General features: G+C 48.9%; 10 protein-coding genes across 10 annotated transcripts; 6 read left to right on the top strand and 4 right to left on the bottom strand.

Annotated features, from left to right (window-relative positions):
• Nucleotides 1-969: 969 nt before the first annotated feature.
• BC939DRAFT_442144 (uncharacterized protein) lies at nt 970-4,122 on the top strand. The gene has a single exon (XM_051554340.1). The coding sequence runs from the start codon at nt 1,372-1,374 to the stop codon at nt 3,964-3,966; it is 2,595 nt and encodes an 864-aa protein (XP_051415231.1). The 5' UTR covers nt 970-1,371; the 3' UTR covers nt 3,967-4,122.
• Nucleotides 4,123-8,360, bottom strand: BC939DRAFT_442143 (uncharacterized protein). The gene is made up of 6 exons (XM_051554339.1): nt 6,728-8,360; nt 5,965-6,617; nt 5,473-5,851; nt 5,104-5,366; nt 4,552-5,007; nt 4,123-4,428 (listed from the first exon to the last, which is right to left on the bottom strand). The coding sequence occupies exons 1-6, from the start codon at nt 8,222-8,224 to the stop codon at nt 4,392-4,394; spliced, it is 3,285 nt and encodes a 1,094-aa protein (XP_051415230.1). The 5' UTR covers nt 8,225-8,360; the 3' UTR covers nt 4,123-4,391.
• Nucleotides 8,361-8,632: 272 nt separating this feature from the next.
• On the bottom strand, nt 8,633-10,529 carry BC939DRAFT_510747 (ribose-phosphate pyrophosphokinase 1; the record flags this gene model as incomplete). Its single annotated transcript, XM_051561094.1, has 7 exons — nt 10,245-10,529; nt 10,017-10,148; nt 9,722-9,919; nt 9,402-9,600; nt 9,230-9,304; nt 9,037-9,106; nt 8,633-8,944 (listed from the first exon to the last, which is right to left on the bottom strand). Coding segments are annotated over exons 1-7 (987 nt in total). The 5' UTR covers nt 10,246-10,529.
• Nucleotides 10,530-10,966: 437 nt separating this feature from the next.
• Nucleotides 10,967-15,062, bottom strand: BC939DRAFT_36970 (uncharacterized protein). The gene is made up of 5 exons (XM_051551675.1): nt 15,004-15,062; nt 13,777-14,900; nt 12,806-13,656; nt 11,398-12,717; nt 10,967-11,294 (listed from the first exon to the last, which is right to left on the bottom strand). Exons 2-5 carry the CDS (start codon nt 14,856-14,858, stop codon nt 11,257-11,259), a joined length of 3,291 nt encoding a protein of 1,096 aa, XP_051415228.1. The 5' UTR covers nt 14,859-14,900; nt 15,004-15,062; the 3' UTR covers nt 10,967-11,256.
• Nucleotides 15,063-15,463, top strand: BC939DRAFT_36969 (uncharacterized protein). Its single transcript, XM_051551674.1, has one exon. It carries the CDS (start codon nt 15,164-15,166, stop codon nt 15,413-15,415), a length of 252 nt encoding a protein of 83 aa, XP_051415227.1. The 5' UTR covers nt 15,063-15,163; the 3' UTR covers nt 15,416-15,463.
• A 710-nt stretch (nt 15,464-16,173) lies between these two features.
• On the top strand, nt 16,174-17,359 carry BC939DRAFT_442106 (transcription initiation factor IIA, gamma subunit, helical domain-containing protein). Its single transcript, XM_051554338.1, has 4 exons — nt 16,174-16,316; nt 16,584-16,671; nt 16,794-16,853; nt 16,982-17,359. Exons 1-4 carry the CDS (start codon nt 16,282-16,284, stop codon nt 17,123-17,125), a joined length of 327 nt encoding a protein of 108 aa, XP_051415226.1. The 5' UTR covers nt 16,174-16,281; the 3' UTR covers nt 17,126-17,359.
• A 413-nt stretch (nt 17,360-17,772) lies between these two features.
• Nucleotides 17,773-19,158, top strand: BC939DRAFT_500330 (vesicle-associated membrane protein; the record flags this gene model as incomplete). The annotated part of the gene is made up of 7 exons (XM_051560037.1): nt 17,773-17,854; nt 17,982-18,045; nt 18,215-18,413; nt 18,508-18,634; nt 18,716-18,819; nt 18,918-18,974; nt 19,117-19,158. The coding sequence occupies 7 exons, from the start codon at nt 17,773-17,775 to the stop codon at nt 19,156-19,158; spliced, it is 675 nt and encodes a 224-aa protein (XP_051415225.1).
• Nucleotides 19,159-19,848: 690 nt separating this feature from the next.
• On the bottom strand, nt 19,849-21,587 carry BC939DRAFT_442097 (uncharacterized protein). The gene is made up of 6 exons (XM_051554337.1): nt 21,457-21,587; nt 20,968-21,328; nt 20,758-20,852; nt 20,613-20,651; nt 20,419-20,510; nt 19,849-20,291 (listed from the first exon to the last, which is right to left on the bottom strand). The coding sequence occupies exons 1-6, from the start codon at nt 21,538-21,540 to the stop codon at nt 19,970-19,972; spliced, it is 993 nt and encodes a 330-aa protein (XP_051415224.1). The 5' UTR covers nt 21,541-21,587; the 3' UTR covers nt 19,849-19,969.
• BC939DRAFT_442095 (cyclophilin-like domain-containing protein) lies at nt 21,588-23,313 on the top strand. Its single transcript, XM_051554336.1, has one exon. It carries the CDS (start codon nt 21,811-21,813, stop codon nt 23,263-23,265), a length of 1,455 nt encoding a protein of 484 aa, XP_051415223.1. The 5' UTR covers nt 21,588-21,810; the 3' UTR covers nt 23,266-23,313.
• Nucleotides 23,314-23,470: 157 nt separating this feature from the next.
• On the top strand, nt 23,471-25,331 carry BC939DRAFT_393792 (uncharacterized protein; the record flags this gene model as incomplete). The annotated part of the gene is made up of 6 exons (XM_051552113.1): nt 23,471-23,723; nt 23,869-24,043; nt 24,157-24,491; nt 24,732-24,940; nt 25,034-25,130; nt 25,216-25,331. The coding sequence occupies 6 exons, from the start codon at nt 23,471-23,473 to the stop codon at nt 25,329-25,331; spliced, it is 1,185 nt and encodes a 394-aa protein (XP_051415222.1).
• Between the last annotated feature and the right edge of the window lie 35 nt (nt 25,332-25,366).

The raw sequence follows: 25,366 nt of genomic DNA, 5'->3' as shown, positions 1-25,366 counted from the left end.
CAATTGGCAGTAGACTATCAATGGATGAGAATTTGTATTTTTTTAATAGGTGTTGTGTGTGGGAGCCATGATGATAGTACCATCAGATATTGCTATTGTTTTGCATGTGCAGATTGCATGCCGTCTCTGTCATCAGTTCTGGCAGAACATGGCTCAAAGCGTTCATTTGTGAATGGCTGTGATTATTCATTAAAAATGGCCCATGAGTTTAGTTGATGGTGCCTGGAGTTTGGTCTGTTTTCGATCATGCATCTTTGTGTTGCGGAGGTATAGCTCTACTACGAGTGTGTAATCCAGGAGGTAAAGTGTGAAGGATGTGGGGAATTTTCTTATTTTATTTTAAAAACGACGACGATTTTTTTGTTTTGTGAGGCAAAGCCCATCCGTTGAAGCTCTCGGTTCCTCCCCAAGTAGACTAGGACTGAGCACACTCTGGGACATTGCATCACAAAAAAGACAATCCTCTCTCCATCTACATATCCATTTTTTGTGTGATTGAATGTAAGGAGAGTTGATTACTTCTGAGTGTAGATGAGCGTATAGCTCTCAATTCACACACATAGACACAAAGATACATAGACTACAAATTCCTCAACAAAAAGTAGTCCAGGGGAGAGGTGGTGTTCTTGCTGTCTAACTCGAAACACTGGGGGTCGGATGAAGACTAGTTTTCACCAGAGAATAAGAGGGTGAGGGCCAGGGCTGGAGGAGGAAAGGCGTTCAGTCTAAGAGAGAGCTTAGAAGGAAGAACACTTGGTTACTAAGGAAAATCGAAAGGTGTGCGTGTTTGGTTGTAATGGCTGCATTGGCTGGTTGCACGCATAGCATTTCATGCTTTGCTTTGTGCTTTACTTTAGTTCACTTTACTTACCATGGGACCCATCTGGATTGGATTGGATTAGAGAATGAATGGTCTGCTTCGGATGGTCTACGGTGCTTTTTCGTTCTTATTCAAGCACAGGCACAGGTCCTTTTTTTCCTCCCCTCTGCTTTCCCCTCCCCCCGCCTCCTTCCCTCCTTTCTCTTCCCGCCACGATTGCCACTAATAAAACAATACCACCTCCCTCGCTCTCTTTCTTTTCTCATCACTCATCGCTCATCACCTTTCACCTTCCGATTCTCATCCTCGTTCTTCGGTTGTAATGAACACAGCCATACCATAAGCGCTTCCTTCTTCGCTCGCACTTCACCCTCAACATACCCATCCTTCTTTCAATTGGGCATACAGCATATCATCCCTTCCCTCCCTGCACCATTCAGCAGCATCCTCGGCAAACAACAACAACCCCCTTACATATCTACATCAATCTTACATCAAGAAGAAAGAAATAGTGTGCGTTGCGTTGAACGAGAGAGTGTGAGAGCGTGAATATGGGTGCGGCCATGGACATAGAACCACGGACGAGCATGGAGCGTCATCTCATGGACAGAGACCGTGACGGGCAGCTATATCTCGAGGCCAGGCGCCAGCAGGCTGTCCAGGACCTCCTCGGGAATAGATCCTCCTTCCTCTCTACCATCACTCCGCCCTCCACTAACCCCTCCTCTGCCGCGTCTTCGCTCTTCCACGAGCCGTTGTCGTCCAACACCATTGGCAACAACGACGATGCCAACAATAATAACACCTCTTCGTCTTCAACCGCTCCTACCCTCGTCGCCCTCGCCACCCCAATCACTCCCACTTCGCCTTCCTCGCCCTTCACACCCTTCACTCCAGCTACGAACATGTCCTCAACCTTAGCCTCTGTTACTATACCTCCTTCCGCAATAACAGCCACCACAACTTTTCGCACACTTGCCTCGCCAATCGGGAACATTGTTCCCATCACTAAAAAGACCCGTCTAAGGTCTGCCTCTGCCTCTGCCTCTGTCTCTGCTCCAGCCCCAACAACAAAAGGACGCGCCTTCGCTCCTAAAGAGGCTGACCGGCCTATTTTCACCATCTCACCCTCTAGTTTCGAGTATCAACTCACTGCCAGCCTGCTTAAATACCAGCCTCAGTCCCCAACAACAACACCGGCAGCAACAACAACATCGTCAGCAGAAGGAAAGAGACACCGTTCAAGGTCGCGCTCAAAACCTCGTCAGCAAAAGTCTAGACGTGGGACCGTCAATAGTGATGGACGGATAGAGTCTTATCCTGTTCCTGCTCCTGTACCTGATTCCAATCGGAGCACAGGCCACAGGCACAATCGCAGCCTCGCTGAGACAACGTCGTCCAGTAAGAAACTCGTTCCTAAAACCTTTGAGGCATGCCAGCAATCGCACGCGAGGGCGGCTGGCGCCGACGACCTGATCGCCCAGGCCTCAGCTCCGAGTTCCACAGCTACAACCGGCCAACAAAAACAGCTGGAGCAGTCGACGACCTCACTTCCACCGACACCGCCGTCGCCGCCACTGCCCCCATTACCCCCAAAGAGTCCCCGCAGTCTAATTGCGCACTATTTCCCTGGGTCGCTGCCTCCGCCTCCTTCGAGGGAGCGTGCTCCTGTAGGACACAGGGCGCCACTGGTGGCCCCAACACCCTTCAAGACGCCAACGTTTGGACCTGCGCTGATGCTGTCCTCGGCCCAGGATGGCCATGCACCTCCACTGCCCTCTCCCTCGGCGTCGCTTCACTACATCCCCTCTTCAGCGACCATTTCCCGCTGCTCGACTGCACATACCCATCATCCTCACGAGGATATGGAAGCCCTGTCGCCCTCCAATCGCGCCTCGCCCTGCACTTCGGCTCTGGGCTTCAGGGTCTCGACCACCAACAGAGGACAACAACAGGATATGAGCCTTTCTCATGGGAACAGCTCTCGCGGCCGCTTTCATAATCAGCATGCTTCACATAATAATACCCCTTTTTGTTATCGTAATCATCCGGCCAATAATTTCACTATCTACAGCGAGTCCAACCACAAGGACAAGCTCAAGGACGAAGACCACAATAGTGCTGCAGGGGTTTCCGCGGAGGAGGTGTCGGTCACCATCTTCCCGTCAACGTCAGACGTCGACACTCGCCATATCTCTTCCCATGCATCTATTATCACGTCGACAACAACGCCGATCTACCCGCGAGGTCTGATGCCGAGCAGCACTAGCCCGCTGACTAGTCTCAACACATCCGTCGTCATCCGCGTCCAGCAAAAACCGGCGCCCTATGTCCGCGAACTTGTCCCTGGTAGAGAAGACAACCCAGACCTCGCAGGAAAGCCCTCAGGAATTTCGAGCACAAATACGAGTCGTGACCTTGAGATCGTGCTGGAGGAAATTACAGGTCGGATCCGGACTAACCGCACGAGTTTCGACCCATGGCCCCTCCATGTCTCTCCCTTGGAGACCAAACCTTTGCCGCCAATTCGTCGTGAGAAGGGCGACCGGTACTGGATCTTTCGTGACCAGGAGGGAATCGTGCCTGGACCTTTCTTTTTCTTGTTGGGACATCTTTGCCCGATCTTGTGGTGGATAGGAAGCATATACCCGAGCATTGAGCATCCCGACAACCTCACGGCCTCGGAGCGTGCTCATGCCGGCAGCGACGACGATGTCGAGGCACAGACGAGCGACCTGCGGGAGCACCCGATGGTTCAATGGCTGCAGCGGCAGTTGAAGGCTGCGGGCGCAAGGATCGCATCCATCAAGACGACTTCTAAGGATGAGTCGGCTACAGTAGCCACGCTTCAAATTGTCCGAATTTCTCAGGAAACTGATCGTGAAGGCTCAACCTTGGTACTGGGGGGCAACAACAACATCAGCACAATCCACATCCCAATGCCGTCTTTCCGTGAGTTTGACAGACATGGTCCTTGGTCTGCAGAAGACCATGCTTCTTCCTTGTTTGAGCTGCGGATGGAACACAACCGCAAGGTGCTGCGATACGAACTGGATCTGCGTTGGAAGAGAATTAATCTCATTTGGTCCATTGGCTCCTTTGTCCTTGCCATCTGCATCACCGCCTTTGTGATTGGCTTTGCTTGAACGGCTCGCTCGTTTTTTTTTATCTGCCCTTGTATTTTTCTTATCTTCTGCATCTCCTCTTTCATTTCTTTGATCACTTGTACAATAGTATTCCATAATAATCGCGCCACGAAGCGATTGGTACAGTAGCATAATAAAATGTTCTAGTAGCACACCCCTAGTATGGTGCGGGTGAGTTTTAGTTGTTTTATTAACGAGATGTAAAGTTCGACCGACTAAATTTCCCAGTCGATGGTCCGTTTACATGGATGAAGTGCGACTGAACTTCAATTGAGGAAGCCCATTCAATCGGCTAAAAGGGGTTCTCATCGAGAAAATACCATAGTACATTTGTTCATGGCCCTGTCAAATACAAAAAAAAAAAAAATCTTTTCGTCGTTGAATACTGCAATAGCCCGTGTGTATGTTCAAGACGTTCAAGATGTTCAAGCCGTGATTGGGTCGCTCCGCATAGTGTACTCCCTATAAACGTGATGATGAAATATGAACCGTTAGTTAGTTATTAGGTTGAGACTATCAGTGCACTTCCTGGACGCGACCCCAGTAACAATAACAACAATAACAATAAAAGACGTCCAGACTTACGCAAAGGTGAGGCTGCTGTCAGCCTTCAAGACCATCATCGTATTCTTGGTGGGATGGAAGCAAGCCTGGACAACTCTTTTTCCCCCAAAATCCAAGACCTGACTCGGTCCGGCTGTCGTGTCCCGAGCATAGCTTCTCCGTGGCAGTCGGTTAAAGATCGGATGTCTTGGGGCCCGGTGTCCAGACGTAACGACGGTATCAAAGTCAACGTCTCCAGTGACGACTCCTGATCCGGGTCGTCGCGTATAGTCGTATCGTATCCAATTCCAGCGCACATCCCAAATATTGATCTGGCCGTCTTCATTGCTACCGGAACATAACAGGCCACCTTCGGGATGCCATGAGGGAGCGGAGAGTTTCGAGGTCTTGGCGCTACCCTGGTCGCAGCTCATCGTTAAGACTGACTGGTTCGTGCGCTCATCCACAAGATGGTACTGCTGTGATTTGGCTAACAACCTATTGTTATGCAAAGATCAAAGACAGCTCCATGAGTATGTGAAGATTTCATAATATCTTCCACAATGCGATGCCAGAAAATCACAGCTAATTTACACGACAGCGTTGATCCTTGGGTCGACAGGGTTCTGCAGGATATAAGATACTGGTCCGAGCTTCAACTCCCTGATCTTCCTGCTATGCTCGATGTCGAAACTGATGTACTTGCCGTCCTGTCCTCCTGAGTAAAGAGCCTTCGAATAATAAGAATACACAGTACTCATGACGATGTTGGAGTGGAGCTGGTGGATCATATTCAAGCCTTCTGGCTCAAATGCAGCCTCCTCTTCTGCCGGCGCTGGCTTAAACATCCAATGATACTATATCCATCAACAGTAAGAAGAAGGGGCGCGGAACATGAATTAGAGTTCATAAAACGCGTCAGCATTAGTGGCCTATTCCATATGGCATTTCACCGTATTTTACCAACTTCCTATCTTCGCCCGATGTGATATACGAAAGGGAATGATTTTCCCGCATGACCGCCGTAACATTGCCGATCAGTTTCGAGTGCGGTGCGGACGTAATACTGAAGACTCTACAGTTCAGCTTCCCCTCCTTATTAAAATAAATCTTGATGAGGTTCGTCTGAGTTTCGGGAAGTGACAGTAGCGTCGGCTCCGTGGTTGCTGCAGCCTCCAAGGGCGGATGTGGCCATGCGGATCCCTTTTTCAGGTGGCTAACTGCTACGATTGTATTCTCAGACACCCAAGTGAGGGCTTCCGCATATGGGATCACTCGGTTCACACCCGCTGGCACCGCCAACAGCAACCGCTGCGTATTGATATCCCAAAAGTGGATATTACTATTTCGTCGCAACATCCCAGAGAACAATCGCAGTGTGTTAGAAATCAATCACTCATTCTTGCACAAAGCCTATACCCCAAGAAAGCTATCCTAAAGGCGGCCCTAACTTACCCGTCCAGAGAGCATGTCGCTGCAATGCCGTCGAACTGGGTTTGATGGGAAAATGGATTGAGGGCCATGGGTTTGGGCCTTTTGGTCCCAAAGGCTCGCTCAACGACATTCTTTTTCAGAATCGAAAGAACAGCGATTGTTGGCCTGTTCGCAACCGGAAGATCATATGTGCTCCTTTCGAAAACTCGCTTGTATCCAACTGCACGGGGATGAGGGAACGCCATGTGCACTGCCGGGTCGGGGATTTGCGGTACCCGGATTGTCACCATGCCGCTATTACTGCTGTTCCCCGTACTGCTTGATGCCACTTGCAGGTCGTTGTCCGACTTGTGCTGAGTGTTCAGAGGTACAGGTCTGAGAGACGGGGGCACTGGCACTCCGCTTAAAGCTCGTCCGCTGGCTTGAAAACCTGATGCAATAACCTCTGATTGAACCGAGTTGGTGCGAGATCGAGGCGCGCCGGGTACCGGTATGGCGCCTGCATACATGATCTGCGGGGCCTCTGGACCGGGTGCTGACGACCTTTGCATCCCGATTTCCTTCTCCAACTCCTTCATCTCGACGTTGTATCTCCGTTGGGTGACCTTCAGCTTCTTGACCGTCTTGCTCAGCTTGTCTGCACGCCTTGTGCATTTTTCTGTCAGGTTGTTCATCTAAAGAATATAAAAAAATTCAGCAAAGGACAGAGCCACAAAAAGATGCTGGAGCCAATGACACTATGTACGTGGTGTTCTTAGATAAGATCCATGCATCCTCAACTTACCTTGGTCATGATATCCTTCAGAGGGCCGTTGAGTCGAGTCGATGGATCAGAATCAGGGACAGCGTGAGAGGAGGGCCGTAGATTGGATCGGTGCTGTGCCAATGGAACGTCGCTATTCAGTGCGCTATCGTCACTCTCCTCAGAGGTGTCAAGGTCACTCCTGCTACTCTCCGACGAGCTGTAGGCGTAACGTCGTTTCTTTCTGTGTCGATGTCCATGCGGTCTCGAACTGTATCGGTCATCGTCACTGTCACTTCCGCTGGAGCCACTGTAGCTATCGCTGGCCGTAATGTTGTCGCTGTCGCTGTCAGCGTAACGATGCCTAGATCTGGACCTGTGTCGCTTGTTGGAGTAATCGCCCATACTGATGACTTGTCTCACAGGCCTGCTTCGACTCCTGGCACGGCTCTTGCTGCGAGCTCTGCTCTTGGATCGGCCGCGGTCCTTGCTCGGCGCCCTCGAACGACTCCTGCCTCGCCCACGTTCCTTCTCTCGTTCTCGGTCTCGTTCTCGGTCTCGGTCCTGTTCTCTCTCTCTGCTCTTACTTCTTACCCTGCTCTTGCTTCGGTGTCGACTAGGGTCCCGCCTTCGCTCTTCATGGGCAGTATACTTAACAGCTCCGTTGGGTACAGCAGACAGGCCAGAGGCGGCGGATGACATCGATCTTCTTGACGTCTGCACTTCGACAGGAGCCGTCGGCTTCATTGCTGATGGTGGTACTGTGCTCAGTGCTGATGGATACTTTGTTGTCACTGGTGATGCCGGTACTGTGGCAGATGTCGTTGCAATTCCAGGCGCAAGTGCATTCGCTGTCAGTGATCTCGCAAACGGATTCCTGTATCTCGTTCCTGGAGATGGTGCCTGTTCCTCAGTTGTAGATGACGAAATCTCCGAAGTTGTATCTCGGGCGTTGGGCCTATGGCCTGCATAGCGAGTCGGGCTCCTGCCGCGGTGGTAGGCGCTTTGGGTTGACGCAGATATTGATGTCAATACTGGAGGGTCGCGGTATCGGGGGTCCTTCTCACGGCGCGGATCCGGAGGAGGCTCACGTCTGTATGAAGAGGTGGGTCTCTCTGATCCTGTAGATGCAGATGCCTCGTATCTTGAGGAAGAGATACCCCCAGTGCTGGTGCTGGATTCATAACCGTAGGACGAACTATGTCTTCTGTGTGAATACTCCTCGCGGTTACGCTCGTCTTCTCGAGGTCGCCGGTCATCTCGAGTTCGGTGGTCGTCTCGTGGTCGTCGATCGTCCCTTGGACGATAGTTGCTCGAGGCCTGAGTGTTATGAGAGCTGCTGCTTGCGGGTGATGTTGCTGAAGTTGGGGGTGTGCTGGCTAGGTGAGATACGGCGTATGCGGAGGAGGAGGGGGAGGGTGTCGGGCCTGAGTGTGCTCTTGTGGTGGTCGATGTTGAAGATGACAAAGACAGCGGTGGTGAGGGCGCGACGCTGGTCTTTGAGCGCAACCGTGGGTCCTTTGGAGTGCCTGAGGCCATTGCGGATCCGAGTGAGGTTTGCTCCTGAGCTTTCAGGAGTTGAGTAGATATTCTCTTCTATTTGAATCAGGCACAAGTGGAACAGTTAAAAGACAAGAAATGGAGGAGTGGATGGGCTGGATCCTCCATGATCATGCTATGCGGTCTTCAAGCAGACGATGCACATGGCGAATACCTTCTGGGCTAAATAGGTGTGTGGGTATGTGTTGAGTGTATGGGAGGTGTGTTGAGAGCGTGTTAGTGCGTTTGCAGAGGTCAAATAAAAGAATCTGAATCACAAAAATAAAAATAAATAAAATAAAACATATACACGGATGACAGTGAAAGTGACGGCAGCACTGATACGAATACTGATACCGATTATAACACGTTCGTCATGACCGCAGTTCTTTATTGACGGCCTTTTGCTTACAGGTTTTTGGGAACCTGAGTAAAGAGATACGAGATGGACTCGCCATTGTGAGTGCGGCGGATGGCCTCTGCGAGCGTCGCGCTGATGTCGAGTATCTTTAACTTGGAGCTGAGTGCACGTTTCTCCTGCGGGATTGGATAAGTATTGGTGACCACGACCCGGTGCACATTCGCACACTCCTCGATCTGTCGTAGCGAGTTGCCACTGAGAATCCCATGGGTCGCAATGATGTACACCTGCTTCGCGCCATGTCCCACCAGCATATCCGCTGCCTCCAAGAACGAGTGGCACCCATCAATCATATCATCCTAAAAAGATAAAAATCAAAAGAATATTCATAAGTATCATTAAAACTCAAAGGAACTAAGATATATAACGGAATACGACTCATAAAACATACCACTATGAAGCACACTTTGTCCTGGACATCACCAACAAGCGTCATCTGCGAGGTCTCGTCCGCAACGGCACTGATGCGTAGGACCTCATGACCGGTCTCCGCATCAACCATATCATCGTCATAGTCATCGTCCTCATCCTCGAGTCGATTGTAGATCTCCTCGGGCTTCGACAGCGAATGGTCTGGAGCATACGCATGTCCCTGTCTGTTCCTGTCCTTGTGGATCAACGCAAAGTCGATATTCAATCGATCTGCAAGCGAAGTCACCCTGTCATCGATCGACGAGACAAATCGTATGTTAGTTCAAGAGAGTATATAGGATACCATCGCACACAGTAACGTTTTTCTTTGTTTTTTTTGCTTACCTTTTGGCACCCCCGGCATTTTTGCTGACGACAACGCCGTTCTCCCAATCATCCACATTATCCTGAATCCATTGTGCAATTGTCGGCTCCGCATAGAGATTATCGACCGGACGGTTGAAGAACCCCTGCATTTGGGAAGCATGTAGATCCATTGTGATGATATGGTCCACTCCTGAAATTGAGAGAATATTTGCAACCACTATATACCACGTAACACATCAATTGCTCGATAACAAGAATAAAGTACGAGCACGATTCGTTCGTTAGTCATGGTGTCAGCCATGCTTTGTCTTTTTTGACTGTCCTTTCGATATACATACATTTGGCTGCGATGGCACCACGATGCTTCTTCTTCTTGCTCTGTTTCGAGTAGGGAAAGTAAGGGATAACAGCCGTGATGCGTTGAGCGGAAGAACCCTTGCAGGCATTAATCATGATCAGCAGCTCCATAAGGGAGTCATTGATCTTTGGCGATCCAGACTGGATAATAAACACATCCTCGTTGCGGACCGACACACCTACGTACAAAGATACATAAACAATTAGCCAAGGAGGAAAGCACATTGCACACACGTTATGACAATCGTCAAGGCAGCTGAGTAGGAGGATATGTACCAATCTCAACTGAGGTTTCCCTGTTCTTGAACTGCGAAAGGGTGGACTTTGCTGGTTCAACTCCCAGTCGAGCAGTAACCAGACCAGCGAGTTCTGGATGAGAACTTCCCGCAAAAACCTTTGTTCGCCTCACTAAAATGTACAGGCGGGTTGGAATGAAGTGGAGTGCGATGGGGTGAATGAACAGATCAAGAGGAGAACAAGGTCACTCACGCGAGCAGACTTTACTTTTTTCCTTCCTTTCCTGCGGGGTTCCAACAGCCGAATGCAAGTGCGAGTGCAGGTGTGAGTGTGAGTATTGGTGAGGATCAAAGTGGTATAGTCAAGCTCTTGAGAGATAGCGCTGAGGGAGAGCGTGGTTAATGAGTCAAGAGAAGAATGAATCAAAAAGGGGAGAATAACCGATGCGATCAAAAGGAAGAGTCATGGCCTCTTTCTTTCTCCGGAGTCCCCGAGAGACCGTCCATCGTTAGATGGAAAGGCTGGTCTCATTTTAGTGTGCGATGATAAACCTTATGTGAATTAAAGGTGTGATATATTTTAGGTGCCAGATGAGTTGGATGAATGTTGGTTTGAGTGAGATTGAGGGATAAACGCACTCAACTGGAAAGAGAGACAGCCACCTACAGTCCTTTTTGTGAAATAGCCGAACTTGCATAGTAAAAGTTGGGCTATTTCGACTGAAATGAAATATATACACGAGGCTATTCATTTTTTTGCAAGGATTTAAGAGGTCACATGATGAGTTTATTTCTAGTAAGATTTACGAATCAAGTACCGTGCTGTTTTTCGGTAGCTCGCGTTCTCATCTCCAAGCAAAGTGAGAGTGAGAATGACACGCGTTTTGATGTAGTCATGAGCGTAAAGATTGCAGGGAAATAACGTATTTCAGCCATCACAAAAAATGAATAGCCTCGTGTATGTATTTCAATTTAGTCGAAATAGCCCAACTTTTACTATGAAAGATCGGCTATTTCACAAAAAGGACTGTAGGATAAATTTTAACTGATACGGCCAGTACAGTTATTCTTGCTGGGGTCGGCGAAGGGGCTCTGGGCGAGACAGGCTACTGATCCATTCGAGGCCAATATTAGCCAAATTCTGAGCGCCCACGCAGTCTCTGTCTAGCCATCTCTGGCACCCATCCTCAAGGCAGACGAACGCCCGATTCGCTGGCTTTGCCATTCTTCGGTCCTTGTTTTGTCGTACACAGCTTGGGCATTTCGATGACGTGAGATACTCATCCGAACAAACGGCGGTGTACCCGAGGCTGTTTGCCTATGTAGTGCAATGGCATGCGGAAACATGGCATCAGTATCGATACTAGGCTGAAAACAAGCAAATCGCAACGAATATAGCGAATATCTTTAAAACAACATACCTTGTGAAAAAAATACCCCTTGAAGCTCTCGTGTAGCGATGCCAGCTTGGTATGGGTGTTGAACTTTCCTGGCCCGTATACAAACATCGCCGGTCTCGTTGGCCCAGTATGCATCCCGCTTTGTGGGTCCACAGTTCGCAATGCCCCATGCACGGCATGATCCTTCTCTGCCCGGTTCGTCTTTTTGAGCTCCCACAGCTTTTTTTTTCATCGAACGGGATCCGTAAAAATCGCAAAGTGGTTGTAGGACATAGCTGAACTGTCGGAGGCCATGCCGGTGTTCTCCCATGCTTACGAACGACGACAACGGTAGCGAGGCTTCCAATTCCAATATGCTAGGCGTCTCGCATATGTGCCTACTCAATCCTGCATCGTCTTTGATTGTGACAGTGGCCCGTTCGCGTTTTTTGGCCTCCAGCGTGGCTCTGAATGACAAGTTGGGACTGTAGAGAGCGGAGCGTCTGATAGGCAGGTTCGTGACCTGGTTCGGTTTTCGGGGGTCCAGCGCACAAAATGATGCTGAAATTACTTCACCGGGGTCCACCCCCACCCCCACAACATTCTGGAGGTCTTGATCGAAAGCCTTTGCGAGAGACCCTTTATTAGGAAATCGCGATGTAATCTCCGGGATCCGCGCCTTAAATTTGGATGACTGCCAACGTCGTTGGATGTCAAATGCCATTAGGTGGAGCTGGACTCCGTCTGTTCTCATCATATTGCTGATGGCATAGTACTCCTTAACGCTGTCATTGCTTGGGAGATCGGGGGGCACGGGGGGCTCCGTGCCTTCGGCAGCTGCTTGTTTCCTAGCCTTGTGATTTGAAAAGACTCTCTTCATGTACCCATCGAGTGCAGCTTGGCCGTATGTGTTTGGATGGTCCTTCAGCAATCGGTTCATGGTCGTTGTTTTCTTGCCATATGAAGTCTGGTTCTTGAGGGGATCCGCCTTGATCTCGACCTTGTCTCCGATAAACAATTGTCGGAAAAGCTCCCCATATTTCTCTGATGCAAGTTCGTGGGCCGTCTCGGAAGAGCAGACTTGAGTTTCCATGATATGCCGTGTAGGGTGCGTCTTTGAATTTGGATTGCCCCAAAGAAGTGAAAGAATGGCAGCCTCAGAGCACAAGATGAAAGAGTCTCCCAACTTCGACACTGGACAGAAAATAGGACGCAAGTCCGACGGCATACGGAGAAAGTACCTCCACCAAGTTTGGATGTGCCCCTTCTTAAATGACACCTTGTCTTTCTGTTTATCGCCGTCGGAGCTCTCGTCATCCTCAACTGGAGGTATATCATCGTGAAGAAACGAGCACGCTTCAGCTAATAGAAACAAAAAATAAACGTAAGTTCACAGTGGAAAAGCAAATCGACGCGAGATAGATCTTGTTCTGGACAGTGGAAATGTTACCTTGTTCACAATGAACTTGGGCAGTCTCTGGGAATGTTCCCGAACCGCGGTCCGGACCTCCACCGCCAGTTCCGCCTGGATGACGCTCAGGGCAGTCCTTTGTCGGTACGCAATCTGAAAGAACGCTCAGGAAATCGTCATAAATCGAGCGCGCAATTGTTTTCGCCTGAATTGCCGCCGAGTCTTTAGGTAGTCTCCCGCGGGGTGCTACTGGACCATTCAGAATCAAAGAGATCAGACTTCTGATGATAGTTTCTCCATGTGCCTTGTGCAGAATGAGATCAAGTGGGTCCGCGTTCTTTTCCTCCTTGTGCTGGACTTTCGGAGCACTCGCTTGATTGACATCAGTGCCCAAGTTCTGGTCTGGTGCCGAACGCGCTTGATCTGAATTGGATATGGTGGCAGTGCTGACCTCCTTGTAGAGAAAAAGTTCGAGCGCTTTAAACACGAGGATACGAGTTTGGCTCATGATGCGGGCCGTCTCGCTGATGCGTTCCGCGACGATCTTGGTCTGGACTACGTTCAGCTTCGTGGCGCGATGCAGGCATCCTGTGATCGACCCTGCAGTCATTGTGGCAGTCTTGAAAGCCTCTCCGAACAGGCGCTTAGTCAGGTTAGCTCCGGCTCGCCTCTCCGTTTTATCATTTTCCTCGTCCTTCTTGGGTTTCGCCTTGATTTCACTCCTGGCCTTAGGATTATCATCCATGCTTCCGTCCTTCTTCTTCCGCAGGCGCGGTTCCTCGATGGACATCTTTTCTAATGTGATCTTGTCGACCGAGCATGACTGGCTGACGTCCATGACAACATGAGGGGAATAACGAGGGTTGGCATCTCCGTTCCTGCTCTTGTACCTAAGTGACAATCCCAAAAATTAAAAAAAAATATCAATAAGATGATTGTACCAAAGCGACAAAGCTGTAAAAGGTCGTAATGAATTTGAACTCGCTAACAAAGTCATACGATAATCATACCTGCTTCGTCTCCATTTTGCCTCCCGGACTTTCTTACGTCTTACTTTGCCTTTGGGGCGTCGCTTTCTCCGTTGCTGGGCGTTCCCTTTCTCGTGTCTGCGGCGACGGCGTCGGGCCTGAAGAACCGTCTGCTGTCCAGGCGTCTGCAGGCTGTGTTGGACAGGGGAAGGAAACGCCAAGCCTGCAGAAGTGTCGCTGGCGAGTGTGTCGGCTGGAGGATTTGTCCGCGAGGCTCGAGTCATATTTCTCCTTTGCAGCTTGCACTTCTCGAGCTTCTGGAGTATGCCCCGTATTTTCTCGTGGATCGTGCACGATGGCGTAGCGGAGTCAAGATAGTCTTCACGCACTTGAACGAAAGCCGAAATGGCGTGGGTGTAGTCGTCCACACTCTTGTTTTGTCCCCCTCTCGCCCGTTGTAAATACTTCTGGATCAGCTCCTTGATAACCTCAGCCTCAGTTGTCTTGGATCCTGGCGCGTCCATGGTCGATCCATCGCCTACTCTGGTCTCGGTCCTCATCTCTCGGACGATCTTGATATTTCTTTGGAAGCCGTGCCACGGGAGTGCCTTGGAGTAGTCATTCTTAGTAATGATTGATGCCAGCAACAGCTCACGGTCACATGCAAGGTCTAGAGACTCGAGCAGGTCAGCCTTCTTGTACGTGGTAAGCTCTCGGTACTTTCCGACGGGTATAGTGATTTCTCTAACACCTTGATATACCTTCATATCACTGTCGGCGGTAATGATTGCGAGGTCGTCTTTGTTGTTATCAGCTTGACACAACTCAGCAATGTGCGTGTCTGCTTGGAAGGGACATTCGCAGATGTGCCACTCCAAGGTCTCCAGCACATTTCTTATGTCTGCCAGCGCTGCCTTGGATGTCTTGTACGAGTTTCGACATTGCTTGTACAGGGGGCCCAAAGAGCCGCTGTTTTTTCCTATGGCGTTGTCAACTCGCACCTCCAGAGCCTTGATCCGGTTGCTGAGGGGTATGGCCCGATCTTGTCGCTCTTGAGACTTTTGTATCGAGGCCTTTCCGTCAAAGTGTAAAACTGTTGTCGATTTGCTAAAGTGCTTTGACATGATTTTGTTGAGATCATGCGCTATGTGGCCGTAATTCTATGACTAGAGATGAGGCAGGATCGAGGGATGAGACAACAGAACATGTGTCAGCACTTGGTTGCTATGCTGCGTATGCTGATACGAAACCATTGGCGCATTTAATTACCTGCTCTGTTACTCCAGGTCGGTCTGGTGTCAATCATCTGTTAGGGCCAATGAACAGTGCAGGATGTTGCGCGCCGGCAGCCTGTACCTCGCTCGCATAACTAGGGCGTGCCTTTCCTCGCTTGGATGGAGCCTCGGAGAAACTCAGGGCGCGCTTCTTGATGCCGCTTCTCCTGCTAGTGCTGGCGTCTGCAGCAGAAGGCGCGTCTTGCGCTGCTGAGGCTGTGGAGACTACGGGGGCTGTGGGCACTGCGAGAAAGGTCGTCGTTTCTGTTAGAATGGAAGCCGCTGATGCGCTGGTAGTTGTCGTAGCCGTTGCCTCAGCTCTCGCTTCCTTGGCGACTCTGTTACACGTCGCTTTGAAGGTCCTTGTTTGCAAGAATCCGAAGTACAGACTTAAGACATCGACATGAACTTTCTTGCTCTGCAGACCATAAGCTAGCGTTCCTTTGGTGTCTTTATAGCTTTGGGTAGCCCAGTGACTCCCATCTGGTACGATAAAGGCCAAGTCAAAGTAGACAGTTAATGAGGATCAAATTTGGTACATGTATCCATTTGCAGAAGCATTCAAGACTCACGTTAAGAATATGCGACAGTGCTTGAGGGCTGCTAAGGGAGTGAATGAGGAAAGGAGTGGGGTCAAGGATGTGCGGAATGACGTTTCTTTTATGGCCCCGAAATCTACGTCCAAAATGTTTGTATGTTCATGCATTATGCTATAGAAATTGCGGTGTTCTCACTGATTATCGATTATTTCATCCGTATCTAACAGTGATTGATCACTGTCCTCATAAACCACCTAGACTGGGGCGGCGAAAAACTGCTGCAAGATAATGTATTTCGCGTCAGGAGTGGGCCGACGAGAAAATAATGGCGCCATAGGTTTCTAGACTGTAGACGCTTTTTCCCTCTCTCTCTTTTCCTCTCTCTTTCCTTTTCTATTCACCCGCCTTCTCACAACTGCAGATTACAAATGGCCCATCATTCCAGATACATATGCGCCTATGTATCTAAAAGAACGTACATAGTAATATATATGGCATGGCACTGACTCTGGTGAACATACGACACACAATAAAATTATTTTACCAAACTGTGAAATTTTTCTGCATGCTCTGGAGGAAGAACTCGCCCAATTGCATGGCAGCAGATGCGGGCGGCCCTCCTCCGGTGACATCAGCAGAATCAAAATCACTGGACTTTCGCCATCCTGCAACTCCACATCTCACTTTCTCTTTCTATTTTATTATACTTGTCTTTTTTTTTACATCGAGTTGCCATGTCGCAGTACTATGAGCACTACAGGAAGAGCAGGTACAACAAACCACAAAGGATAGGAAACACGCAGGAGCGAGCCCTGATGAAGGCAACAGCAACGAGGACTTGAGGAAACCTCCCCCCCCCCCCCCCCAGTTGTGCCCTAGATGTTCATGCCATCCACCCACATACACACATACACATGTACACACATGCACCCGTATAAGAACCGCAGATGCACAAATATACAGCCTCATCGTGCCTTGTCCACTCTTCCTGATAATCTGCTTCGGCCTCACTTAACCTACCTTAACTGCTTCCTAGTATCGGTCTTGCCCTCATCGACTCCCTGGACGAGCTGATTCAGTCTGGCCACATCAACCCACAGCTGGCTATGCGTGTGCTCGCACAGGTTAGAGTGCTCTTCTTACCTTTCCACTGGCCCTCCGGTAGCGCTTTTATCTAGTCCTAACCAACGGCTTCAATTGCGATTCCCTCCCCCCCCCCCCCAATTTTCTTTGTTTCTTTTCATAGTTTGATATGAGTATTGCCGATGCTTTGAGCACCCGCGTCCGGAACCGAGTCAGCTTCAAGGTATATACCGCAATGCTTCGGACCATGACAGATTAGAGTTATTGTAGCATCAAGCGACTCACAGGATATCTTTGTTCTTCGTTTACTTGTATGCGTATGCATCGCATCGTGCATCTGAACAACAAAAGGCGCATCTGGACAATTATCGATCTCTGGACGATGTGTGGACCTTTGTGCTGTCCAACCCGACATTCCGCTTCGACCACGACTCTGTGACGGCAGAGAAGGTCAAGATCGTTGCTTGTAAAGCAAGGGTCCCTGGAGAATCGTAATGTGGTCTAGTCCAGTCTAGTCCAGTCAAACCCAATGACGAAAAGCGCCAGATCGATCGTAACGTCGATGATCCGCGATCTCTTTATCCCGGCGATGACAGGAAGGCAAGGGCCGGAAGACATGAAGTTCAACGGAGGTCATTGTTGTGAGAATAGGTTCTTTGTTCCAGTTACACAGGTGCTGCCGTATTGAGGATGTGTATTTTATATTAATAAATTGTACAGTGTTCCAAGAGTTGTGGGAGATGGGCAATCAGGCAACCACAATGCGTTGCCTCCGTGCTTAAGAGAATGATGGAGAGTATGCACCACCGGCGGACAACCATTCCTTTGTTACAGTGTGGTGTCCTCTTTCCTCTTTGTGGACATTGCGCTTTTTATCATTTCCTTGCCGCACCCTCTGCTAGCAATAACATCTGTCTCCATCTCTTTACACATGTAGCTTGATGGGTGTATTCGAGTAAATGGATTTTTCCATATCATGTAGGGTCAATTAGAGCACGGGAAGCGATGCAGGCCTTCTTCCCGAATACAGCATACAACTGCATATTTGCCGTATGGCACTAGTGTTGATTCCTTTCTTTTCCAACCCATTCTGAGCAACGACAACCCCCATCACAGCATCAACCGAAAGCCAGATCAGCATCATGTCCATCATCTATGCCCTTGTCGCCAGAGGAAGCGTTATCCTCACCGAATACACAAACTCGTCTGGCAACTTCACCACCGGTAACGTCTGCACCAAACTTCACACTTTAAACTTGCAGGACTGTCGCTCTGCGCTCATGCCAAGATCTGCCTATATCAGGAGTACTGACTCGAGTTCTTTTCATGTCGTGAATGAACGGATATCTAGTGACTGAAGCCATCTTGGAAAAGATCCCTCCCAACAACTCCAAGCTGACCTACGTTTATGACCGGTAAGAATATGTTTTTTTCGTGTCACAACTGCAGCTGCTGTCGCTCTCGATGACATTACTTTTTTGTGCGAGCAGATCAACAGACACTGTTGTGTTGTTGCAGACCTGAAATGAGTTGGACTGATCTCAATACCTTCATTTATTTCATGTGGATGTATCGTGCTGTTAGATATCTGTTCCATTATATCTGTGAGGATGGACTGACTTACATGTGTATGGCCGACGACTCTTTTGGCCGGCGAATCCCCTTCGCGTTCCTGCAGGACATCAAGGAAAAGTTCTTGGCGCAGTACGGCCGCGAACGCGCACTCGAATCTGTGGTGCCGTATGCTATGAATGAATTCTCAAAGACCATAGCCAAGCAGATGGTAAGCAGGTGCAACCCTTTTTCTCGACACTAAAAATATGACCCCTATAACGAAAATCTAATGTATTCCACATCAATTTGTCCCGATTGCATAGGAGTATTTTTCGACAAACCCGAATGCTGACAGGATTAAGCAGGTTCAGGGTGAGATCGAGCAAGTTAAGGATGTCATGGTTCAAAACATCGGTATGACTAAAGTCCTCAATCCTACCTCGACGTCTGGTATATGCACTAGAGCGTGAACTCATTGGTGCGCTACAATGTGAACTAAATATTCAAACAACACTGTTGTCGTATCCCTAGAACGTGTATTGGAACGAGGCGAGCGCATCGAGCTACTGGTCGATAAAACGGACAATCTGAACCAACAGGCATTCGCTTTCAAGAGGAGGAGCACAGCGCTCAAGGTGAATAAGGCTATGATCGTCGTCCGCTTTGAAATGACGTTAATCCATCCACAACACACACAGTTACTGATACTATTGTATTCCGAATGGCCCATTAGAGAACCATGTGGTGGAAGAACGTCAAGTTGATGGTCATTTTAGTCTTTGTCGTCATTGTAAGTCTTATTGCAAAACTAGAGCTCCTCCATCTATCCTCCATCTCACCTCGTGCACATTACAATAACTGACACTCTTCTTTTTTTCTGTTTTCGGTGTGTGTATAACGCTAACAGCTGCTGATCTATCTGCTAATCTCAGCGGCCTGCGGATTCCCCTTTTGGGCGACATGCCGTGGCGTGATGCTAGTACGCATGTAACTGCGGATCGCTCCTCAGTTCTTTGCAAACCGCATTCGCATGCAGATGCAGACGGGGAGCAGGTTTCGGTAATTGTAGTTACCGATGTGGACGTGGCTCGAAGATTCCCTCTCTTCTCAAATTGTACATAATATTTCTCTATACTCCAAGTGCATTGTAATACATCCCTTGCAATAAATTTTTGGCGACATTTGAATGTGTTACCATAATTTGGAAGTGTCCTTTTGCCTCAAATATGGATGCGGGTTGCCAAGATGACCTATATGAATCAAAACTTGGGTATTGGGTAAAGCAGATGAGTTTTAAATTGACGGTGTTGCCATGGTAATCAAAATAAGAGAAAGTTCGATCAAGAGCCGTTAGCTAATGCCTCCGTCTTCATAGGTCTCATTAACTCAGGAAAGGAAAGATTGAGGTAGTATGAACTTTTGACAGTGCGAAATTGAGTATGCATGTTAAAACTTAATCCAGAAGGATCATGGCTTCAAGTGAAGTTTTTTTTTTTTTTTTTCTGGGATAAAGGAAGAAGGAAGGTTGATGAATCGGCAAATCGGGTTTGTGGAGAGATAAAGATCTGAAACCAGTAGAGTTTCAATGCGACCCCAACAGAAAAAATGGGTTATGCGGTCGCATTCCTCATGATAGCGCTTCGTAAAAACGTCTAATGAGAGATGGAATGAAAGTCTTTGTCGTCTTTTAAATTGACAAGCGTAGACACAAGACACGCTTGTTACCACTCTTGTGAAGGACACCTCGTGTACGACAAAAAAAAAGTAGAAACTTTATTTCTTTGCTTACTGAAAGGCAACATCAAACTTCTTTGCTTCCTTTGCGCCTCCGCCAGAAAATCCTGAACCCTCGCCTCTCATGGAAACAACGTCCTTTTCTTTAGCTTTTTGGCCACATGTCTGACATCGGCCTTCCTTCTTCACGAATTGCTTGCAGCAGCTTTCACAGTACACATGTCCGCAGGCTTTCAGGATGCAGAGCTTTGTCGTGTTCGTGAAGCCTTTGCGACAGATCGGACAGATAGACGAGGCCTTTGCAGACTTCGCCTCGGACTCATCGTAATCCTCAAATGCTGTTTCGAACTTGACGCCGATCAGCTGCTTCACGCTATTGCGGAGGTAATCAAAACGAGGCTAAGAATCAGCACAATAACTACAGGACATAAGATAATGCGCTGCGACATTCATGGACGGGAAGCTTATAGTAAACGATAGTAAACAATAGTAAACAGTACCTTAGTTTATGTTCATTGTCAGTGGCCGTACAAAGAGGATGAACCTTGGTCGCCTTAAACTCTGATTTTTTGGTCGAGGGTGTTAAGGAGGGCTACAGTATTCATGGGTGCAGTGTTAGATGCTGTACACTCCTGTATTATTACAATTACTGAAAAATGATGGATGACGCGTCTTGTACGCCATCCTTACATACCACCCAGAAACTTGGCAGCGCGGGTTTCTTCGACTTCGCCTATACGAAAGAGAGGGAAAGAAGCAATGCTGTTGGGACACATTTCCAATAAACAAGCGCAGTTTGCGTTTCCATCACTGTGGTGCATAGAGCTTGATCTCCATACCTCCTCTTCGATCGCCTTTGCCACATCCAGTCGCTCTTGCTTCGATGCCCTTTCCAGCTCAGTAATATCCAGTTCAAAGGTTCGCTTCTTTCCGTCTGCGTAGAAAATAAAACACGTGCCAACAGAGGCATGAAACTCAGGGCATTCGTTAACTACACAATCCATAATCGCAAGTGACATATGGCAGGTGGAGCGGAGGACAGTGCGTACTTTGAGTAGTACCATCCAACGTGGATGTGGCCGGCGAATTGGGCACAGGTACATCTGCAGTGAGTTTTCCACGCACGAAATTTGTCTTTGACAGGACGCCCATCTGGCTCTTCTGGAATTCGTTGAGGATGATCTGTTGCGCCAGCTCCTCCTTCATAAGCTGCTCTTGTTGCTCCTGGGACTGCTGAAGTGCACTCAGCTTTGCCTGTCTGTCGATCTCCTGTCTTTGTGCAATAATGTTCTCGATGACACATTCCCTGCAAGAGATATGGCCCTCCGAGCAGCATACAGGGTCTCTTGCTGTCTGTAGACACAAGTAGCAGGCATCATAGTCCCGCATAGAATCTCGGCCCAGTCGTTGCTAGCGAATGCCAGAAGGATGAATAAAATGTTCGTCAATATCCACTAAAGATCGATATGCGTGCTATGTCACTGACAATCCCATTGCGCGTTCACTACAGAGACGACATACCGCCTGCCGTCCTGTACCTTTTTGGTGCCATAATCAAGCATCTGCTTCTCAGCATAGGTGAAATGACCACGGGCCGTGTTGTTTTTGGAATGGCGAGACATTGTTCCTAGTGTGCTTCTGCTGATCGAGTTTGTGGTCCTAATCAGGATATGAAGTGGGCATTTGAACCAGTGCTTTGTATGAAAGGTGTTGCTGCCTGCTCCTCCTTCCATAAGCCACATTCGATCTATTGGCCTTCAGCGCAGCATTGATCATCCACACGCCATCATCGACATCCTACTACGCGCCAAAGGAAGCACCAGCCTACGACTGCATTGCAAGGGAAATTAAGGAGACGGACGCATCTCAGCTTGAATCCTAGATTGACAAATATGAGCGTGCTTCTAGAGACATCTGTTGGAGATGTAGTCATCGACCTCTACACTAAAGAGGCACCGGCAACCTGCCTCAACTTTCTCAAGCTGTGCAAGGTCAAATACTACAACTTCTGCTGCTTCCATAACGTCCAGCGCGATTTCATGATTCAGACAGGCGACCCCACGGCAACCGGTCAAGGTGGTGAATCTATCTACGGACTGCTGGACAAGACCTCTATGGAACCCCACAGGAAGTACCTTCCAGCCGAGATTCATCCAAAGCTTAAACACAAAGAGAGAGGAACCGTGTCAATGGCCATCGCAGGAGCGAGTACCGGAGCGAATCAGGACATAAATGGCGTTCTCGGTTCAAGCAGTGGTGCAGGCGTCATTGGTTCCCAGTTTTTCATCACGATGGCAGACAACCTGGATTATCTTGACGGCCGCTACACCATCTTCGGCAAGGTGGCCGAGGGCATGGATGTTATGGAAAAGATCAATGGCGCATACACTGACGCCACCTTCCGACCGTACAAGGATATTCGTATCAAACACACCATCGTGCTAGACGATCCTTTTCCAGATCCAGACGGCCTCGTTATTCCAGACGAGTCACCCTTGCCTACGCAGGCGATGCTGGATACTGTGCGAATCGGAGACGACGAGGAAATCGAGTCGCTACTACCACCCGAGGAGGAAGAGAGAATACGGAGGCAGAAGGAGGCACAAGCTCGCGCATTGACGCTAGAGATGGTTGGCGATCTACCCTTTGCAGAGATCAAGCCACCCGAGAACGTTCTATTTGTTGCGCAACTGAACCCGGCAACCCGTTCCGAGGATCTGGAGCTGATATTCTCCAGGTTTGGCGTCATTCTGAGCTGCGAAGTGATTCGGGACAAGAAGACTGGCGACTCTCTCTGCTACGCCTTTATTGAATTCGAGAAGGAGGAGGAGTGCTCTGAGGCCTACTTTAAGATGGACAAAGTGTTGATTGATGACCGCCGCATTCACGTGGATTTCTCGCAGAGCGTGAGCAAGTTGCATAAGGACTGGATGGTCAAAAGGACAGGAGTGAAGCGCAGCGGCGGTGGCAATGTTGGGGCTGAAGATTTGAACCTGGAACAACGATCGCGTTACAGGGACAGCAACGACTCTGGCAGACCCGGACAACGATACGACTATGTATTTGATGATGGTCATGGCTCACATCGGTCGAATAAGAATCGAGGTAGCCGAGACGACCGGCATCAGTCTGGATCATCGGAACGGGGGCACCGTCGAGAGCGGGACTCTGGCAGGAGACACGACAGCTCTAGCAGTGGTAGGAGAGATCGGTCTCCGGACTCGTACCAGCAGTCTCGGAGATCGAAGCGGTCAAAGTCTCGCTCGGCCAGCCCAGATATTCGAAGTAGGACCGATGACCGCGAGCGCGATCGATACCGAGACCGCGAGCGTCCTCACAGACGGTAGCAGAATGCACATTATAAATATTTGAAACCCACCTACATTGAAAGCGATCTTAAACTCAGAGTGAGTGGCTGTGACCTCACTTGTACTCCGCTTCTCTCGGGAGCCCCACTTTTTCTTTTCTTCTTTTTTTTCTTACTACCGCTTCATACTCTCCGTTTGTCATTCAACATTCAGGGCAATCATGAGCAACGACATGTCTCATTCGATGTCGGAGGCTACCTTACCAACCAGTAACGAAGCACTTGAAGCCAGCGTCCGGCGACTGGAGAAGGAAAAAGAGGCGTTGGAGCAACAGATCAAGGCGCTGCGCTTGGAGCAGGCGGCATCCTACCAATCATTAACTTCATCGTGGTCTGCTACGGAGCTTGATAACCCTCTGCAAAAGGTCGCCAAATTAACGAATCCCGAGATTGCGAGATACGGGCGCCAGTTGATCCTGCCGGACTTTGGCATCCAAGGTATGTTCTCCTTGGCGCGATTAATTATCAGATTCTGATGAGGACAACTGGCTCGATATCGCAGCTAACGTCTACTGCTCATCACCTTGCCGCGATCTCTTCGTAGGTCAAATGGGTCTCAGAAACTGCTCCATGCTCGTTGTAGGCGCAGGCGGTCTTGGGTCCTCCTGTGCACTTTATTTGGGAGGTTCTGGTGTCGGTCGCCTGGGTATAGTCGATCACGATACTGTCGACATTTCTAATCTCCACCGCCAGATCATTCATAACGAAGCGCGTCAGGGGATGTCCAAGGCGCAGTCTGCAGCGCTCTCAATTCAACTGTAAGCTCTTGATGGACCGCAAGGGTGACGAGATCATCCCCAATTCGAACATCAAGGCGTTTGCTCATAATCAAAAGACTAATATCTTCGTATTTATCCCTACCATGCGATAGTCTTAATCCGCACTGTCAAGTCATCGTCCACAATCTTGTTCTTGACAGCTCCAATGCGCAGCCAATCATCGACGCATATGATATTGTAATCGATGCAACAGACAACGTTGCAACCCGGTATCTCCTCAATGATGCATGCGTCCTCAATAAGAAACCATTGGTGTCCGGATCGGCCCTGCGATTCGACGGGCAGCTGACTATATACAACTACCATGGCGGGCCATGCTACCGGTGTTTATTCCCTAAGCCGCCACCGTCCGCAACTGTAACTAACTGCTCGGACGGAGGTGTTTTGGGAGTAGGCAAGTACACTTTTTCAGATCGAAGGCAACTATGTCGACTTTGACGCGTGCTCTGCTAGAATGGATTGTTGACTCTGCTTTATTTGCGACAAAAAGTTCCCGGAATTATTGGGTGTTTACAGGCGTTAGAAGCGATCAAGATTGCTACAGGAATAAAAGGCAAGCCCTGAATTGGGAACGGCACGCGCATGGCTCAAGAATTCACCTAGTCATTTGGAATACAGGCCAATTTTTTCCATTTACACATCGTTCTTTTTTTATTTCTAGCCCAAGACGCACCGACTATGACTTTATTTTCAGCCAATTCGTCAACAATGTTCAGAACCATCAAACTCAGGAACAGAAAAGCCGACTGCATTGTATGCGGCGAAGCTCCCACAATCAGAAAGCTGATCGATTATGTGCGCTTTTGCGGAAGCAGCGCTACGGACACAACTCCGGACCTTTTTCTCATCCCGTTTAAAGAGCGCTTGACTTGCGATGTACGTTTTTGAGTGACAAATACTACGAGGTGGGCATGCTGTGTACAGCTCAATCCATCCTCTAAAGCAATTCTGCGTTTTTACTTCAAATAGTCGTACAAAAAGATTCGCGATGAGGGTGCACCGCACCTTCTACTTGATGTTCGTGAAAAGGTTCAATTTGACATTTGCAGCCTGCCTTCATCCCTGAGTAAGTAGCACACTTATACATCTCATTTGTGCACACAGGTTTAGCATTTCATGTATTGAATGCTCTTTATTTCTGTGCTCTTTAGATATCCCTCTAAAGGATCTCCCAGAGCAGGTGGAGCAGCTCAAGGAGAAACTGGGCCCACAATTTGATCAACCCGGTATTTGTCAATCCTCAGGCTGGGTTTATAATAATGGATGACGCTGTGGAAAGGTCTGGTCTAATACTTGACGATG

The sequence above is a fragment of the Gamsiella multidivaricata genome (assembly GCF_025024155.1).
Source record: "Gamsiella multidivaricata strain RSA 2152 chromosome Unknown BC939scaffold_12, whole genome shotgun sequence".
NCBI lineage: Eukaryota > Fungi > Mortierellomycota > Mortierellomycetes > Mortierellales > Mortierellaceae > Gamsiella > Gamsiella multidivaricata.
Note: the sequence above shows the minus strand (reverse complement) of the source record. Positions and strands in the feature narration are given on the sequence as shown.

Excerpts from the sequence above, each read along its gene's own strand:
- BC939DRAFT_36969 (XM_051551674.1), top strand. The coding sequence starts at position 15,164 with ATGCCGCTTCTCCTGCTAGTGCTGGCGTCTGCAGCAGAAGGCGCGTCT.
- BC939DRAFT_442106 (XM_051554338.1), top strand. The coding sequence starts at position 16,282 with ATGTCGCAGTACTATGAGCACTACAGGAAGAGCAG. Across the intron at positions 16,317-16,583 it reads GAGCACTACAGGAAGAGCAG|TATCGGTCTTGCCCTCATCG; the intron begins GTACAACAAACC and ends ACTGCTTCCTAG. Across the intron at positions 16,672-16,793 it reads CTATGCGTGTGCTCGCACAG|TTTGATATGAGTATTGCCGA; the intron begins GTTAGAGTGCTC and ends TTCTTTTCATAG.
- BC939DRAFT_442095 (XM_051554336.1), top strand. The coding sequence starts at position 21,811 with ATGAGCGTGCTTCTAGAGACATCTGTTGGAGATGTAGTCATCGACCTC.
- BC939DRAFT_442143 (XM_051554339.1), bottom strand. The coding sequence starts at position 8,224 with ATGGCCTCAGGCACTCCAAAGGACCCACGGTTGCGCTCAAAGACCAGC. Across the intron at positions 5,852-5,964 it reads GCGACATGCTCTCTGGACGG|TAATATCCACTTTTGGGATA; the intron begins GTAAGTTAGGGC and ends GCGACGAAATAG. Across the intron at positions 4,429-4,551 it reads GACAGCAGCCTCACCTTTGC|GGAGTACACTATGCGGAGCG; the intron begins GTAAGTCTGGAC and ends TCACGTTTATAG.
- BC939DRAFT_36970 (XM_051551675.1), bottom strand. The coding sequence starts at position 14,858 with ATGTCAAAGCACTTTAGCAAATCGACAACAGTTTTACACTTTGACGGA. Across the intron at positions 13,657-13,776 it reads GCAAAATGGAGACGAAGCAG|GTACAAGAGCAGGAACGGAG; the intron begins GTATGATTATCG and ends ATTGTCACTTAG. Across the intron at positions 12,718-12,805 it reads CCAAGTTCATTGTGAACAAG|CTGAAGCGTGCTCGTTTCTT; the intron begins GTAACATTTCCA and ends TGTTTCTATTAG.
- BC939DRAFT_442144 (XM_051554340.1), top strand. The coding sequence starts at position 1,372 with ATGGGTGCGGCCATGGACATAGAACCACGGACGAGCATGGAGCGTCAT.
- BC939DRAFT_442097 (XM_051554337.1), bottom strand. The coding sequence starts at position 21,540 with ATGTCTCGCCATTCCAAAAACAACACGGCCCGTGGTCATTTCACCTAT. Across the intron at positions 21,329-21,456 it reads TTGATTATGGCACCAAAAAG|CAACGACTGGGCCGAGATTC; the intron begins GTACAGGACGGC and ends GGCATTCGCTAG. Across the intron at positions 20,652-20,757 it reads CAAAGGCGATCGAAGAGGAG|GCGAAGTCGAAGAAACCCGC; the intron begins GTATGGAGATCA and ends TCTTTCGTATAG.